The sequence below is a fragment of the Molossus molossus genome, unplaced genomic scaffold (genome assembly GCF_014108415.1).
Source record: "Molossus molossus isolate mMolMol1 unplaced genomic scaffold, mMolMol1.p scaffold_m16_p_17, whole genome shotgun sequence".
Classification (NCBI taxonomy): domain Eukaryota; kingdom Metazoa; phylum Chordata; class Mammalia; order Chiroptera; family Molossidae; genus Molossus; species Molossus molossus.
Window position 1 is genome coordinate 26,446,611 of NW_023425352.1, and position 17,091 is coordinate 26,463,701.

The 17,091-nt window shown below is 52.6% G+C and overlaps 1 protein-coding gene across 1 annotated transcript in view; it reads left to right on the forward strand.

Annotated features, from left to right (window-relative positions):
* Positions 1-17,091, forward strand: part of SLIT1 (slit guidance ligand 1) — a 160,323-nt gene that overhangs the window by 11,344 nt on the left and 131,888 nt on the right. The window contains exons 2-3 of the mRNA XM_036264940.1: positions 11,257-11,328; positions 13,393-13,464. Coding sequence (XP_036120833.1) covers positions 11,257-11,328; positions 13,393-13,464 — 144 coding nt within the window. The remainder of the gene's footprint in view (positions 1-11,256; positions 11,329-13,392; positions 13,465-17,091) is intronic.

Here is a 17,091-nt window from a genome sequence, read left to right on the forward strand (position 1 = left end):
GGTGGGAGGGGGCAGGATTGGGAGGAGAGTGTCAATACAAAAAAATTTTCTTTTGTGATGTTTTGAGTCACTAAGCACGTGGTAATTTATTACAGTAGCAGTCGGAAACTACTAGTCCTCATAGAATCAGGAGGCTGCTGCAGAGGCCGAGACAGGAGAGGAAACAGGCCTGGACTGAGGAAGGCCCTGGGGACCCTAAAGCTCGAGCCTGTGAGAATGATCCTGCGAGTAAAGTTGGGGAGTTGGCTTCTGCCTCTTCTGCTTGAATGGCCAGTAAACCGCCATGTGAAAAACATGACTGTAGCAAGGGTGAAGCGTCTGGCTAACATCACCAGCTGACCTCGCACGTCTCACCAAATGAGCCTGACCAAATCTAGCAGGCTGATTTTTTTTTTTATCCTCACCCGAGGACATTTTTCCATTTTTTGTTCAGGTAGAATGGGAGGGAGAGAGAGGAACAGAGAGAGAGAGAGAAACATCGACGTGAAAGGGACACATCGAGTGGCTGCCACCTGCACGACCAACCAGGGCTGGGAACAAACTGCAACCGAGGTACGTGCCCTCAGCGGGAACCGAACCCGGGTCTCTCGGGACCGCAGGCCAATGCTCTAACCACTGAGCCAAACCGGCCAGGGCAAGCTGGCTAATTTTTGAGTGGATAATTTTGTATGGCCCACACATGATGTTATAAATATCCAAATGGCCCTTGGCAGAAAATAGGTTCCTCCCGCGTGCGTGGAGCCGAGCATGGTCACCCTGCGGTGTCCGGAGAGGCAGTGGGGGCCTCCTGGGGAAAACCACGAGGGCAGCGGCAGGACACTGCGCTGGGAACAGGACAGTCTTGGGATGTTGGTATAAAGTGCAGACTCCTGCCCTGGCCGGTTTGGCTCAGCAGTTAGAGCGTCAGCCTGTGGACCAATGAGTCGTGTGTTCGATTTCGGTCAAGGGCACGTACCCCGGTTGTGGTTCGTTCCCAGCCCTGGTCAGGGTCGTGCAGGAGGGAGCCATTCATTGTGTCCCTCTCACATCGATGTTTCTTTCTCTCCCTCTCTCTCCCTCCCTCCCTCCCTCCTGCTCTACCTAAAGAAAAATGAAAAAATATCCTTGGGTAAAGATTAAAAAATAAAAAATAAATAAAATGCAGACTCCCAGCCCACCTTGGAGAGGCTGATCTAGCCGTCTCTGGCAGCTGTGATTCAGGTGGTTCGGATGCAGGAGGTGCTGAGACCAAAACTGAGAAACTCTGCTTGGTGCTGGGGTTTCCTGGTGAGGAAGGTCTGTCCTTTGAAGACTCCTGGGGCCTGCCTTTGGCCTCCGGCCACATGAAGAGAGCAGGGGGAGCTGTGGGGAGGCAGGAGGCACCCCTGCCCTTGTCCGGTGTTTGGCAGGGGGAACATTGGCTGAACATCTGTGGCTTTGAACCTGGACAAAGGGTAGTTACTGCCAAACCAAGGAGGTGTTTGGAGATGGGGAGAGGGCTGGCCGTGTGGAGAGCAGCGGTCTGTCTGAAGACGAGGGCCAAGGAAAGCTCTGGGTCAGTGGTGGGGTCACTGCAAAGCCTGGCGGAACGGTTTCCTGGGAGAGTGGAGGGTGGAAGGCAGATGGTCCGGGAGTGAGTAGGTGGTGAGAAGTTTGCAGGGGGAGGGAACAAGGGCAGGAGCTCCAAGAGGGAGTGGTTTGCAGCCTGGGGCAGGTGGACCCAGTCTTCTGGGGGCAGAGGGCAGGAGGGGGCAGGGCGTATGGAAAGGAGGAGCCCGTGCCCTCGGGGATGGGATGGGGCGGTGGGACCTGAGACAGATCCGGGAAGAACCGACATGGAGAGATGTAAAGGGAGTGGTAAGGGTGTGGGTGGTCGCCGTTTAGAGCCCTTCCTTGTGCCAGGCTCAGAGCAGGATGCTTTACCAAGTCCGCCCCTCTGCTCCTCATACCCGGCCTGTGAAGAAGGAACTACTTTCCCTTCCTTGCAGATGCGGAGAGGGTTCCGCGGCGGAGCTCTCTGCTTGGGGCCAAGGCTGGCTGGTAAGTGGGGTGCCCAGGGACCCTGAGTCTTTTTTCTTCTTCTTTTTTTTATCCTCACCCGAGGACATTTTTCCTTTTTTTTTTTTTGTTCAGGTAGAGTGGGAGGGAGAGAGAGAGAGAGAGAAACATCGATGTGAAAGGGACACATCGAGTGGCTGCCACCCGCACGACCAACCAGGGCCGGGGACAAACTGCAACCGAGGTACATGCCCTTAGCGGGAACCGAACCCGGGTCTCTCAGGACCGCAGGCCAATGCTCTAACCGCTGAGCCAAACCAGCCAGGGCGGGACCCTGAATCTTGAGGCTCTGAGAGGTGTGTGTGTGTTTTGTTTTCAAATTTGCTACTACTTCACACGTTTTAATAAGCCTGGCTTCATTCATTCATCAGACATTCATTCAACTCCTACAAGGCCCCTGTCATGGTTTAGCATGGGCCTTATAGGCACTTTGGCCACGACTGAGTTCTGCCTGCGTGTGTTTGAGGGTGGACCCAGGCTGCAGGCTGGTATAAGGAGCGGGTGTCCAGCCGGGAGGTAGGGGGTGCTGAGCAGAGTTGGGGAATGAGGAGGTGGTGTCGCAGCCAGAGGTCAGCGTTGGGGAGTTATTGGCAGGCGGCCTCACAGGGGCCCGGGCTGGGCAGTGAGTGGAGAGCAGCTAGCAGGCATGCACACGGAGGCCTGGCGAGTGACTGTGGGGCCCTGGCTGTAGGGTTGTGGTTTTGGGGTGAGCCCCAGACCTGGGAAGGGGATTGACATAAGCAAGACCAGTCCTCAGTAGTGCAGGTCCTGGGGGAATGCAGTGTGAGCCTTAGAACAGAATGCATCACAGGGTTGGGGTTAAGAGCTGGGCCCTGACCACCTCACACCCACTGGATGGCTGACTACTATCAAGAACACTGGAGGTAACATGTGGTGGTGAGGAGGTGGCGAAATTGGAACCCTTGTGCACTGCTGGTGGGAATATAAAAGGGTGCAGCCACTATGGAAAACAGTATGGAGGTTCCTCCAAAAATTAAACATAGAATTACCCTATGACCCAACAAGCCCCCTTCTGGGTATGTACCCCCAAAATGGAAAGCAAGGTCTGAAAGATATTTGTACACCCATGTTCATAGCAGCGTTACTCACAATGGCTAGAGGGTGGAAGCAACCCAAGTGTCCACTGACGGATGAAAGGATGGACAAAATGTGCTGTAACGTACGATGGAATAGCACTTAGCTTGAAAAAGGAAGGGAATTCTGACACATGCTGCAACAGGGACGAACCTGGAGGACATTATGTTGAGTGAAATAAGCCAGTCACAAAAGGACGAACACTATACGATTCCACTGATACAAATGACCCAGGGTGTAATTCCTAGAGACAGAAAGTGGAATGGTGGCTGCCGGGGGCTGGAGGAAGAGAGGAGTGAGAGCCAGTGTTTAACTGGTACAGTTTCGATTTTCCAAGACAAAGTTCTGGAGCTGTTGTTGCACAACAATGTGAATATACTTAACACTGCTGAGCCGTGCGCTTAAAAATGATCAAAGGGTAAATTTTATTGCGTGTGTTTTTCCACAATTAAATATTAGAGAAATAAAAGAGAGCTGAGCCCTGAGGTCAGATATGTCAGGGTTCAAGACTTGGCTCCTTCACCTGCTTCTGTTAGGAGGCTTCGGTGCTGGCTTGGCTGTGATGGTACAGGTGTTGCTGGGTTCCAGCCAAGGAAACAAGATGGTCCCCAGGAGCAGGGCAGAGCTGGATGGCGAGCGAATGTGCTCTGGCGCGGCCCGATCACTCAGTCCTGGGGCCTCTTGACTGGCACACGGTGTAGGGCTGTCTAGCGCTCGGATTGGTTGGTGCTGGGCCTGTGGGCTCCGCTCGGGGTTGGAGGAGCCTCTGGATCATGACCTGCTGCGGCCTGAGGACTGTGGGGAAGGCTCAGCAGCTGAGTGGATGTCAGGCCTTCGGCTCGATGCACCCACAGGAGCCGGCCTTTGTGGCACAGCCTATTTTCGCCATATTTAGTGAAGACCTACTTACTGTGTGCCAGGCAGCCTTGCAGGTGCTGGGCGGACAGCAGTGAGCAAAACAGGTGTAGCCTCTGCCCCTGCAGCCTGGCAGGGGACCAGCCTTTAACAAGGACCTCATACTGAACATACCTGCAGACCGCACTCCCAGCTCTGCAGAAGGGGCTAAATGGACACCCACGGGGAGGCTGATTTAGAGGAGGGGACATTGAAATGGAGGCCTGAAGGATGTTAGCAGTGAGCCAGGTGTGTGTGTTGCTGGGCAGATGAGGAGAAGAGGGTGGCACGGGCAAGGGCCCTGAGGCAGAAACGCTGCTGTGTTAAAGGAAGTGTAGGAGCAGAGGAGCTGAAGCCCTGGGGTCTGGCATTTTCCTATGAAAGGCAATCAGGGAAAAAATATCAGTAGTACCAGTAGTGTCCTAGGTGTGTGAAGCTTTTCTTGGCTGATGTCTCTTTGGGGAGAGCATTTCTTTCTTTTTTTTTAAATCCTCACCCGAGGACATTTTTCCATATTTTGTTCAAACAGAGAGGGAGGGAGAGAGAGAGAGAGAGAAACATCGACGTGAAAGGGACACATCGAGTGGTTGCCACCCTCATGACCCAACTAGGGCCGGGGACAAACTGCAACCTAGGTACATGCCCTTAGTGGGAACCAAACCCGGGTCTCCCCGGACCGCAGGCCAATGCTCCAACTGCTGAGCCAAACAGGCCAGGGCAGAATATGCTAGTTTTTATGCAAATTTATTCGGGCATTCAAGAACCATCTACCAGGTACCAGGTACTGTGTTAGCCCTTAGGGATACATAACGAGAAAGAACTGACAATCTGTGTCCTCAAGGAGCTCATAATCTTTTTCAGGGGCTGAGACATAAGAAAGCCCCCAAATCCATATAAAAATGCTCCAGGCTTACACTGCAGCAGAGAGGGTCGGGATGCTCGGCGGGGCCTGCGACAGGTCTGGCCGACTGGAAGGACAAGTCGGAGTGAGTTAGGCACAGAGGAAGGAGGGAGCATTCCAGGCAGAGGGAATGTCGAGTTCGGAGCCTCTGCTCCAGGCAGCAGCAAATCAGAACACGGTGCGGGGCAGGCCACGCGAACTTCTTGTTCACGTTAAGATTTTTGTCTTGATTCCAAGCGCAATGGGGATCCAGTGAAGGGCTTAAGTGGGGAGTGACATGATCAGATTTGCGTTTTGAAAAGATCACTCTGGCTGTGGCTTGGAGAACAGATTGGAGAGGAGCCAGAGGGATTGTGGGAGCCCGGCTGGGGGCTCAGTGGGGCTCCAGGTGCAATGACAGGCATAGGCACGCAGCCTCTGGCTGCAGGTCGGGGTGTTTGGCCTTGTCTGTGGGCCTAACTGCGTAGGAAAACTTCCTTCCCTCAGTTCTCTGGTCTGACCCTGCACACGCTCGGTGCTGTGAATCTGGCCAGGCTAAGCTTTCAATGGCTCGAGAGCTGAGAGGTACCGCCCCCCGGACCGGAGGCCTGGCTCAGACACAGGCAGAGCAGTGTGTTTAATTTTTGGAGACTCGGCAGGATGGGGTTTGGAGGGTGGCCCAGGGCTCCCCATTGCATAGCAGCCTGTGCTGCGGTGGGAATGTTCTGGTCCCTCCGCGAAACAGCACCAGGAATGGCTGAGGCTCCGGGGCAAGAAATGCTCATGAGGCGGGTGGGGCCCCGGAACACCCTGTGAGGGGCCCAAGGTGTTTATTCCTGCAGTTCTAGGAAATCCGAGGGTTTCTTTTGGTTTATCGTAAACACCCAGCTGCTGGGGATCAGATTCTTGTTTCCTGAGAGGATTCAAGAAATCTTCTGTTGTTTTTGTTTTTTTTCTCAGTAACTTTGCTTCAGAGGATTTTCTCCAAAATCTTCACTACCGAGATTTCCCTTTCAAGGTGGACCACCCAGGAACTGGTGTAAATCAGGGCCGTCTGCCACCCGGTGCATTTCCTCCTGAGGACAAGAATGGGTGCAGACCCATCACTTTTGGAAGGGAGACAACCATCGCCTTGGCATCCTGGGGCCTACAGGGCCTGAGTAGCTGGCTCCTCCCTGCTCAGCATGGCCCCGCTGGTCAGCACCAGCCCGAGCTGAGCCCGGGCACCACCCTCCTGGTGCAGCCATAGTCCTTGAGGAAAACTTTAATAGCAGCGCCAGTAGGAACAGTAATCGCAGCAGGTGACACTGCTACAGAGAGCACTGCTCTTGGTGTTTTAGAAATATTAGGTCACTTAAACCTCACCACATCTCAGACAGCTGGGGACTGTCATTACCCTCATCATCTTCATTTTATGAATCTAAAAACTGAGGCAGGTTGAGCTCCTTGCCCAAGGCCACATACCAGTAATGGTGGAGCAGGAATTTGAAGCAGGACAGTTTAGCTCCAAAGCCCAAGCTTTTAGCCACTAAGACGGCACTCTGCTCGGCGGCTGTTTTTTTTTTTAAGTGTCTTACATAGAGTATACTATCTTGTTTTTAAATTTGTTTTATGCATTTTAGAGGGGGAGGAAGGGAGAGAGAAACATCGATGTGAAAGAGAAACATCGATCAGTTGCCTCTTGCACACACCCTGACGTGGAATTGAACCTGCGACCTTCTGGTGCACAGGATGGCACCCCGTCCACCTGAGCCACCTGGCCAGGGCAGAGCAGACGGTCTCATTACCAGGCCCAGTGTTTCCTTCCCAAAGCATACAGGTGGTTCCTCAGCTCCGTCTAAGACGTGAGCACTCGGGGGAAGGGGCAGGTTTGACAAGCCCATCGACGTGAGGCATCAGGAGGTAGGGAACGAACATGGACTCACACTGGCCTGGTTTTGATCCCGGCCCTGGCACTTCTTTGCTGTGTGGGAAAATGACTTCATCAACCTGTGCCTTAGTTTCCTCCTTAGCAAGCTGGAGAGAACATGGCTCGGCTCACAGGTCACTGGGAGGGCTCGGAGATGAAGCATGCTGGGCATTAGCTCAGCGCCTGCGCACTGTAAGTGCCCAATGAGAAGTGGGGGACGTGGGCTCTGGTGGCAAGAAGCTCAGGACCCGAGGTCTTCCTGAGAAACGAGGCTGGGAGCTGCCCCAGACGGCCCACCTGACTTGGCTGCTCTGGCTGCAAAGGTCTTAAGGTCACAGCAGCTTCACCCATTTTTCCTAGGCAGCTTCCTGGGGAGGGGGATCTCCATGGCAACGCACTAGCAACACCTGTTGGAGGAATCAGGTGTTGGAGAAAAATGACCTCCTCGCTTCATTTCACCGCCTCTGCTGAGGGTTGAGGGGAAGTGGCTGGCTCAGGTTGGAAACTCGATCCTGGTGGCTGCCCTCCTGTGGGGGTGGGGGTGGGGGTGGGGAGAGGGCTGGCTACCCAACGGAGGTCATTTTCTCAACCTAAGTGGTGATAATGCCTCTGTAAGCAGCGGCCCTCAGACCTGGGAGCCTGATGAGCCTTGCAGGCTGCCTTTTCCAGTGCCGTCCCCTGAGAGCAGGCACTCAGCTCGGGGTCAGAGAGCAAGGCTGATGGAGGGAGGCTGGGGGCTGGGGGAGCTGGGGCCTCCATGGGCATTCTTGCTGAATCGGCTCTGCTCTCTGCTCCTGGTCCTCTTTTGCCTGCCCATCCAGGGTCTTTCCTTGGGTGGGGGCGGAGTGAGGTGCAGGAAGCGAGGAGGGGCTGGCTCAACTGATGGTGGCCAAGGGACTGGTCCTGGGGTCTGCAGGGGGCGGACGGGGAGCCCTCCACCTCAGCCCTGCCCGCTGGGCGGCTCTTCCTGTTTTCTGAGTTCCAGGTTGGGTCCTGCCTTGTTCAGACAAGTCTTAGCGTTTGTCTCTGCCTCAGTCTTGCTGTCTATGAAATGAGTCATTATGATAGTCGGATGCCTTATAAACCGTGGCTGCCATGAAAAGGAATGAGAGAATGAATGACCATAAAACTCATCAGCTTTTTCATGACTTTTGAGTAATTCCATGGAATGTATTTCTCCCAAATGCCCACCAAACGTGATGCAGTAATATTCATAACTGAACAATATCAAAACAGCCCTGGTGTTCCAGTAACGGGGGCGTCACAGAACACTCCAGGAACTTGATCTACCCAAATGAAGGGACCTTTCACAGTCAATCAAACCATACGTGGGGGACAAACAGGTGGGCACTTAGCAGGGCGTGCATCTATGTCTCAGATCCTCCCGGCCTTGGAGCCTCACAGAATGTATTGCAAAGAGTAAGTCTTCACTAAACGCTTGGTGAGTTATCTCAACGATATGAGAATTGTATCCAAAGGAAACAGGCATGGGAAGAAATATTCTAGAATGCTAACAGGGGTTTCTTTTGGGTGATGAGTTTATGTGTAATTTTGATTTTTTCCCTTTATTCTTCAGGAAATTAAAAAAATTTGATAATGTGCATATATTATTCTTTTTAAATGCCATAGCTTGTTGCCCAGCCGGTGTGGCTCAGTGGTTGGGCGCCGACCCATGCACCAAGAGGTCGCCGGTTTGGTTCCCAGTCAGGGCACATGCCCAGGTTGTGGGCCCAATCCCCAGTGGGGGGCATGCAGGAGGTGGCCAGTCGATGTTCTCTCTTATCAATGTTTCTGTCTCTCTTCCTCTCCCTTCCTCTTGCTCTAAAATCAATAAAGAAAAAAAATTAAAATAAAATAAAAGCCATAACTTGAATATTACTATAGGCTTATACAAACATAGATGTCTTTTTAAAAAAAATTCAAACAGTGCAGAAAAGTATAGAAAAGAAAGAAAGGCACCTCAAGCCCCACCCCCAGCAGTTACAGGCCCCACTGTGTGGCAAACAGCCCTGCGACCCCTTCTTCGCCTGCTCCTGTGTCGATGTGCGTGTGTTTTTATGTAAGCAGGCACATAGAATACAAAAGTCTTATAACCCTTTTTCGTGTGCTGTGTCATGGACAGTCTTCCTTGTCAATACAGACTGATCTGCACTATTTTTTTGGTTTTGTTTTTTTGTTAGTCCTCACCATAATTTTTTAGATAGAGTGGAAGGGAGGGAAGGGGAGAGAAACATTGGTGTGAGAGAGACACATCCTCTCATGACCCCGACAGGGGCCAGGATCAAACCTGCAACTGAGGTACGTGCCCTCGACTGGGAATTGGACCCACGACCCTCAGTCCTCGGGCCGACGCTGAGCCAGACCAGCGGGCCGACCTGCAGGATTTCAGACGAGATCGGGCGCGTTCAGGGTGGTATGGCCATAGACCGACCTGCAGTATTTCAGACGGCTGCACCGTGTTTGGTTTCCCGGACGCGCTGAAAGCCAACCGAACGTTGCTCTGTTGATGTCCATTTAACTCGAACATTTTGCTCTTAGCATCAATGCTGACATATCTTTATGATAGAAACATTCAAACAACCAAAAGTTCCTTGTGGTTTTGGGTTTGGGGATGAGTGTTTTAGTAAGAAGCCCAGTCACGTTGCGGACGGAGCAGATTGGGGTGCAGCACACGTGAGCTCACGGGTGGCTGTTTCAGGGAAGAATTGTTTAGTTCAAAAAAAAAAAAAAAAAAAAAAGGACCTTTACATTGAAAAGAGTCTCTCACAGCTGCTCCCAAAGATCAAGAGCCGGGTGCGAGGGAAGGACAGAGAGAGTAATGAGCTGAATGAATTACTGGCTTGTCAACTGGGGAGGCAGCCTGGCCTGGTAGAGGCCTGGGCTCTGGGATCAGATGTCCGCGGCTCAGATCCTTGCTCTGTTATTGACCAGCTGGTGACTTGGGGAGGCACCTGCCTTCTCTGCGCCAGTCCTCTCTCGTCGTCTGGAGTGTGTGGAAACAACAGGTTCTTGGGTGCAATTCTAGAACATCGTCCATCGAAATACTTTTAGGAAAGAGAACTTGCTGTTCTTCAAAGTAGCTTGGGCCTGGGTTGACTGAAGTTGGTGAGTGGTGAGACCGGGCTGCAGTGAACATGGTGTGGGGACCGGTTGTTGCCAAGCACGTGGTGAGCATGACAGTGGTGAGGAAGGAGGAAGCGTAGTGGCTGTGAACTTGGAGCTGCACAGACAGGTTAGACGCGGAGGTGATAGCTAGGTTTGGAGTGAGGCCCAAGTGAGATTCTGCTGTGTGTGGCTCATGGAAGAACTTTCTGGGGAGTGGAGTGCCTGACTCCTGGGGGACCTGTGCTAGCTCCCTGTGAAGGGGACCAGCTTGGCAGGGGCTCAGTGAGCTTCCCTAGGAGGCTGGCTGGGGAGGTGGGACCAGGCGGTCTCCCAGGTGGGTTCTAGGTCCAAGGTGCCCAGAGCATGACTGGGGAGGGCCGGGGAGGAACACATGGGCTTAGAAGAGACGAAGGGCCAGAGGCTGGCTGGTGTGAAGGTAGGAGCCACTGCCGCGGCAGGCCTGGCCCTCCAGTCCTCCCCCTGCCTCCTCCCCTCCCCTTGCTGCAGGAATGACCTCATGGCAGGCTCCTGCCCAGAGACCCCACTAGCTCCCTGTGTCTTCTCGCTTGCTTTCTCAGACCCTCTGTGATCAGGACCCATCTTCCCCCAACCCTGCTTCTCCAGGCTCCTGACCCTCAGCCTGGCTCTTCCCCCAGCCCACAGATTCTTTGGGGTTCTCCTTCCCTGGAATGTCTGCTCCCATGCTCCTGCTGAGCAGATCTGCCTTGTCCTGTAGGTCTCAGCTTGAGTCTCCCGTCCTCAGTTCCCATGGATGGCATGACCCACTCTGCTCTTTCCTGTTCAGAATATGGGCAGCTGGCAGGAGCTGGTGCCACGTGCCACGGATGGTAACAACGGTGTCCGCAGGGGCCCTTTCCAACTGCAGGCCATGCTCTTTACTTGCTTATGCCTCGTGCCAATCCTAGGAGGTAGACACAGTTATTATCCCATTTCATAGATGAGGTAACAGGCTCAGCAAGGATTCCAGCTAAATAGCTTCTACTTGGCTAGTTTTCGAATTCTTTGCTGTGAATGTCTCATCTCTCCAACTAGACTGAGCTCATTCAGGGCCAAAGTCACGTATTGGGTTTAGCAGAACCCCCAGCAGTGAGCCCTGTGCGTTTCTGCTGGTTGAACGTCTGCTGCAAACAGGCCCTGGCTTCTTGGGCCTCCACACAGACTCGAGGCTCCCGGGCTGGGCTGGGAAGCACCCAGCCCTGCTGGTCAGATGACAGGCTTGAGCTAGGTAGAGAGAGAGGGAGCCTGGAGCTGAGCCCCTGGCCTGGGGGTCCTCCTGACACCTCTCACCATTTCCTTCTCTCCTTTCCTCCACCAGGGAACTCAATGGCAACAACATCACCCGGATCCATAAGAACGACTTTGCAGGGCTCAAGCAGCTGCGGGTGCTGTGAGTATGCGGTGCTGCTCCTGCCTACAGCCTCCCTCCTGCCCCACCCTCGGCAACCGCCTCGTGGGTCCTGGCAGAACCCTGGCCGGGGCTTGTAGGGTTGTAGGTGGTAGGCAGGCTGGGCTCCTCCGTGTGCAGTCAGACTCGGGGTGCCCTGAGGGGTGGGGTGGGAGTGATGGTGAATCCTGCCTCCAGCATGGCTGGGAATTGGGCATGGCGTAGGCACCAATGGTGGCTGCCTGGCAGGGCCTGGGCTGGGCAGATGGGGCTCTCTTGTCCCTGGTTGTCTCCTGGGGCGAGGGAAGACCAAGTGACCACGAGGAATCTCAAGGTCTCTGTCTCAGTTTGCTCAGGCTGCTGTGACAACATACTACCAGTGGGGTGATCTAGACAACAGACATTCATTTTCTCACAGTCCCGGAGGGCAGAAGTTCAAGATCAAGGTGCCATCAGCGTTGGTTTGTGGTGGGGCCTCTCTTCCTGGCCACCTTCTTCTGTGTCCTCATTTGGCCTTTCTTCTCTGTGCAGGACCTCTGATGTCTTCTCATGAGGACACCAGTCCTATCAGATGAGGGCCCCATCCTTATGACCTCGCTTAACCTTAATTACCTCCCTAAGGCCCTGTCTCCAAATACTGCCACCACACAGTCCCATTGGGGTTGGGGCTTCAGTGCATTAATATTTGGGGGGACAGTCTGTAACAGTCTCCATAGTTCTTGAACCTGTGGTCCAGAAGACTCTTGAGCAAGGGGCCATCCCTGACTGGAGAGGACAGGTGGGTGGGAGTAGCTGAGGGCAGAGGTGACTTCCCTGGGTTGCCTGACAGTGGCAGATATTGGAGGTAGTCAGCAGCACCTCCTTTGTCACGCTGGGTAGGGGTGAGGCGTGACGGGAGGGTGTTGACCCCTTGTCTCTCCTTCTCTGCCAATCTCTATGCAAAGGAGCCTGTCTTGCACACATCCTGACGCATTTACCACTAGACAGTCATAGGGTCCCTCCCCCCACTCCCAGAGTAGTGCAAGGGTCCCAGGGCCTCACTTCTTTCAGAACTAATGGCTTTGCATCTCTGAGGGTCTTTGGGGAAGCTGGGGACCTTGTGGCTGATTTCTCTGGGGTCAAAGCTGTCAACCCTGGGCAGGGGTCTCTGCTGCTCCAGAGCCCACTGATCTCTGACCCCATCCCAGACTCCAGGAATCTCTACTGAGCCCGAGGAAGCCTCCCTCCTCCTGGTGCGTTGCCCCCTCCCACCCAGCTCCACAGTGGGAGCTCCTCAGGAGCGTGGGCTTTTGGAAGCAAAGTGGAGAAAAAGAAGTGTGTGGTGGCAGCTTCTGTCCCCTGCCCTGTCTCAAACCACCTGAGGTCCTTGCAGGAGCACATAAGCCACCTGCTTGGGAGTGGAGAAGGGAGAGTGCAGGAAGAAAAACATGTTCGACAATCTCAAAAATTACCATGCAACAGGCGATCTATTGGCGGAAACTGCTGCCCACCAGCTGGACGCTCTGGGTTTCAGGGCGCATTGGCAATGAGAAGGTGCAGAGCCCTCGGAGCCAGGTGGTTCAGCTGTGGCAGCAGATGGGTCAGGCGGAATGGGGGTGCAGGCGGAGAGGGTGTCGTCTGCCAACTGCAGTGTCGTGCTGCATGTGTGGGCTTTGCCTAGTTGGCACAGGCTCCCCTCCCCCCATTACTGGCCCATTCTGTCTGCTCCGCCCCTTGGAAACTCACCCTCTGGGCCAAAGGAGGGCACACGCGCCAGCACCCAGAGCTAGCCCCTGCTGCCTGCTGCCTGGGTCCGGATTCTGAGTTTGCCTTTGGAGCAACGACCTGGTGCTCTGGTGTCCTGTGACCTCTGCCATGCAGGTGGCTTTAGAGGGATCAGCACGGGGCTGGGGCTGGAAGCGCATCTTGTGGTCAGGGCTGAGTGTGCTGAGGAATTTGCAAAGTTGTTAGGAAATTTTGTGGCTCAGGCAGGACTGAGGTCTGCATGTGTCTTGGGCGCGGCTCCGGGTTCACTGCCTTGTGCCAGCCGTTTCCAGGAGTCCTTGTCTTTGTCTCGTTGCTTCCCAGGCAGCTGATGGAGAACCAGATTGGAGTGGTGGAACGGGGGGCGTTTGACGACATGAAGGAACTGGAGCGGCTGTAAGTATCTGTGGGTGCAGGCTCAGGAGGGTGGGGGGCTGGCGGCAAAGGGGACGGTGCTTAGGGACAGGACTGCCTGCTGACAGGAGCCAGAGGCAGCTGCAGCCGTGGAATGGATCACAGCATCGTCAGCAGAGAGAAAGCTGAAGTCTGTCCTCACCCTACATTCTAAATGCAGCTATTTTTCTCCCTGAAAATTTATTATAGCAAAAATCCACACAGTACCAAGGAAGTGAGATTTCTTCCTGTGATCTCATACCCCAGGCATAACCATCATTCACTGATCTGTGTGGCCTTAAGGAAGCATTGATGTGTGGAGGGGACCATCAGGGAAACCCTAGGGGCCACCCGAGGAGCCGTGTTTTAAATGCTCGGGACCAAAGCACAGAAACTGGAAGGTGGAGACATCTCTGATTTGCATGGTTTGTTCCTTACAGGGCTTTTGAGTTTGCAAAAGTGTCTTGATTAATTTTTGTATTTCAGATAGGCAATAATAACAATACAAAAAGGCACCCTGGCTGATTTGGCTCAGTGGTTGGAGTGTCGGCCCGCGGACTAATGGGTCTCAGGTTCGATTCCGGTCAAGGGCACGTACCTCCGTTGTGGTTCCGTCCCGGCCCTGGTTGGTCGTGCAGGAAGCAACCAATTGATGTGTCTCTCTCACGCTGATGTTTCTCTTTCTTTCTCTCCCCCTCCCTCCCACTTTATCTAAAGGCAAATGGAAAAATATCCTTGGGTGAGGATTAAAAAAAAAGGCATGTGGTGTGGGTGAGGTGGGCAATGGGCACTCACATTCAGTGTGGTCACCGATTCCATTTTTTTTTTTTATGTTATTATTGCTTGTTTTTTAGAGAGAGAGGAAGGGACAGAGAGGTAGAAACATCATTGGCTGCCTCCTGCATGACCCCTACTAGGGATCAAACCCACAACCCAGGCATGTACCCTGACCAGGAATCAAATTGGACCTCTCAGTCCATGTGACGACAAGACCCAATCCACTGAACCACATTGGCTGGGCCATTTTTCTTTCTTTTTTTAAAAATTTTTATTTATTGATTTGAGAGTGAGAGCAAAAGAGAGAGACATAGATTTGTTGGTCCATTATTTATGTATTCATTGGTTGACACTTGTATGTGCCCTGACCAGGGATTGAACCCGCAACCTTGGCACATCAGGACAATGCTCTAACCAACTGAGCTACCCGGACAGGGCCCAATCTCATTTTTCTGCAAAGCAGTTTGGCTATAGCTGTAAAGAATTCTAAAGTTCATGCCTTTTAAACCAGGAACAATTGGAGAAATGGCTAAAAAAATGTATATATTGGGATATTCATTGCACATTATTGAAATACAATAAAAAATTGGGAACAGCCATTCTGGTGGAGACATGAACCATAAAATCACACTTGGGAAGAACAATTAAGGCATGGGAATGACATTTGTGTAAATAAAATCAACTTCTATGTGTACAGGATACAGGAGGAAAACAGTTAGATACTAACTCACAACATTGAGTGAGTAACTTTATTTATTTATTTTGTTAATCCTCACCCAAGGAGAGGGAGGTGGGGGGAGAGAGAGAGAGAGAGAGAGAGAGAGAGAGAAAAACATCGATGTGAGAGAGACACATTGATTGGCTGCCTCCTGCATGACCCCAACTGAGGCTGGGAATCAAACCTGCAACCGAGGTATGTGCTTTTTTTTTTTTTTTTTATCCTCACCTGAGGACATTTTTCCATTTTTTTGTTCAGGTAGAGTGGGAGAGAGAGAGAGGAACAGAGAGAGAGAGAGAAACATGGACGTGAAAGGGACACATTGAGTGGCTGCCACCCGCACAACCAACCAGGGCCGGGGACAAACTGCAACCGAGGTACGCGCCCTTAGCGGGAACCGAACCCGGGTCTCTCAGGACCGCAGGCCGACGCTCTAACCGCTGAGCCAAACCGGCCAGGGCCCGAGGTATGTGCTTTTGATTGAGAATCGAACCCGTGACCCTTTGGTCCGCAGGCTGACGCTCTAACCGCTGAGCCAAACCAGCCAGGGCAACAGGTAACTTTAATTTTATTCTTTGTGCTTTTTTAAAATGGATTTTCTTAAAGTGAGTTTATAATTATAGCTACTATTGATTGCCAGGCACCAAGATAAGCTCTTTGTCCCCTGTCCCCCAATATCTCATTTAATCCTTGAAACAACACTGGGCCAGTGGTGTCTTATAGATGAGAAACAGGTGCACAGAAGTTAGTCACTGGCCTGATTAAGGGATTACGTGTAGGACAGGGGATTAGAACTGGGACCCTGAAGCCTCCAAAGCCTGAGCTCTTAATGGTTATGTCCTAATACCTCACTTTTCTCTTTCATATCAATGTCAACAAGGTATTTAATAAAAGGGGGAGGTGTGTTATCTCACCCCCTTCCTGCAGCCTGGAGGAAAGTCAAGGCCATCTTTCTTTGACTTTCCTCATCCAGCCTAAAATGGAGTGATAAGGAGCCCCAGCTGAACAGATGTTTAGTCCTGTACTTGTTTTCTTTGAAAGGCTCAGAACAAAATGTACTGTATTCATGACCTGGTTATGAGGGGCTGATTTGGACCTGACCCGGCCCAGCTTCAGCGCGGGCACTGCCATGCCCTGGAGGAGGGCAGGAGGTGGGTGTGGGGTTTAGACATGACCCGGTGGCCCACATCACTCCTGCTTCTGCCACCAAGGCTGGGCAGGGACCTACTTTTTGAGTCACAACATCACTGCAGACTTTGTCCCTTCTGCTTTCCAGTTCCTTTCTTTGTGACTGCCATGTCCCTCGGGGTGTCCCGTGCTCACCGCGGATGGCCTGTCGGAGACCAGTGGTGACTCAGTTAATGATAAAAGTTGCGTGAAATGGGGATTCATAAACACCATACATACTCTAAATATTTCTTTTGAAGTTAAAATATATAAATGAGCGTTTATTGACCCCCCTTTTTCTTCTTGGCAGGACCCTTCTGTTTATCATGAGATGCTGATTAGAGTTCTGTATTGTTTTCCTCACCTAAACCACACACACATACCTTGCTTATGATTTTTGGTTTTGGTGTCTTTAAGGTGGAGTGAGATTTTTAAAGGGCCCGTGGTAGCACTGGGGGTGGAGGATTCTGAGTTTCCTTAATGACCCCCTGCCCCACAGTCTCTTACGTAACCCGGCAGCCCTTTAATTAGCAGCTTTCCTTCTATTGACTCTGCAGAGCATCCAGCTTAGTTTTCAGAGAGACAACTCTCTCTTTTCACACTGGCATTTTGTTTGTTTATGTAACAGTGAATTAAACTATAGAATTATAATTAAAGTACCTCTGGCTAAACAGGTTTGGGAACAGACAGGACTGGTCTTGTAAGTAGTTACCAACTTGAGAGCATGTGGCTCTGTGCCGTGAAGAGGGGCACCCCACGGGTGTGAGGAGGGGCGCCCCACGGGCGTGAGGGTGGGTGCCCCATGGGCTTGAGGAGGGGCACCCCACGGGTGTAAGGCTGGGTGCCCCACGGGTGCAGGTGGTCTGATGTGGGCAGCAGGTGCCGCCCTCTGTCACCCTTAGCTGGCCGAGTGGGGGTAGGTATGTCACATGGAGGCGGACAGGATGGGGAGCTGGGGAAAGGCAGGC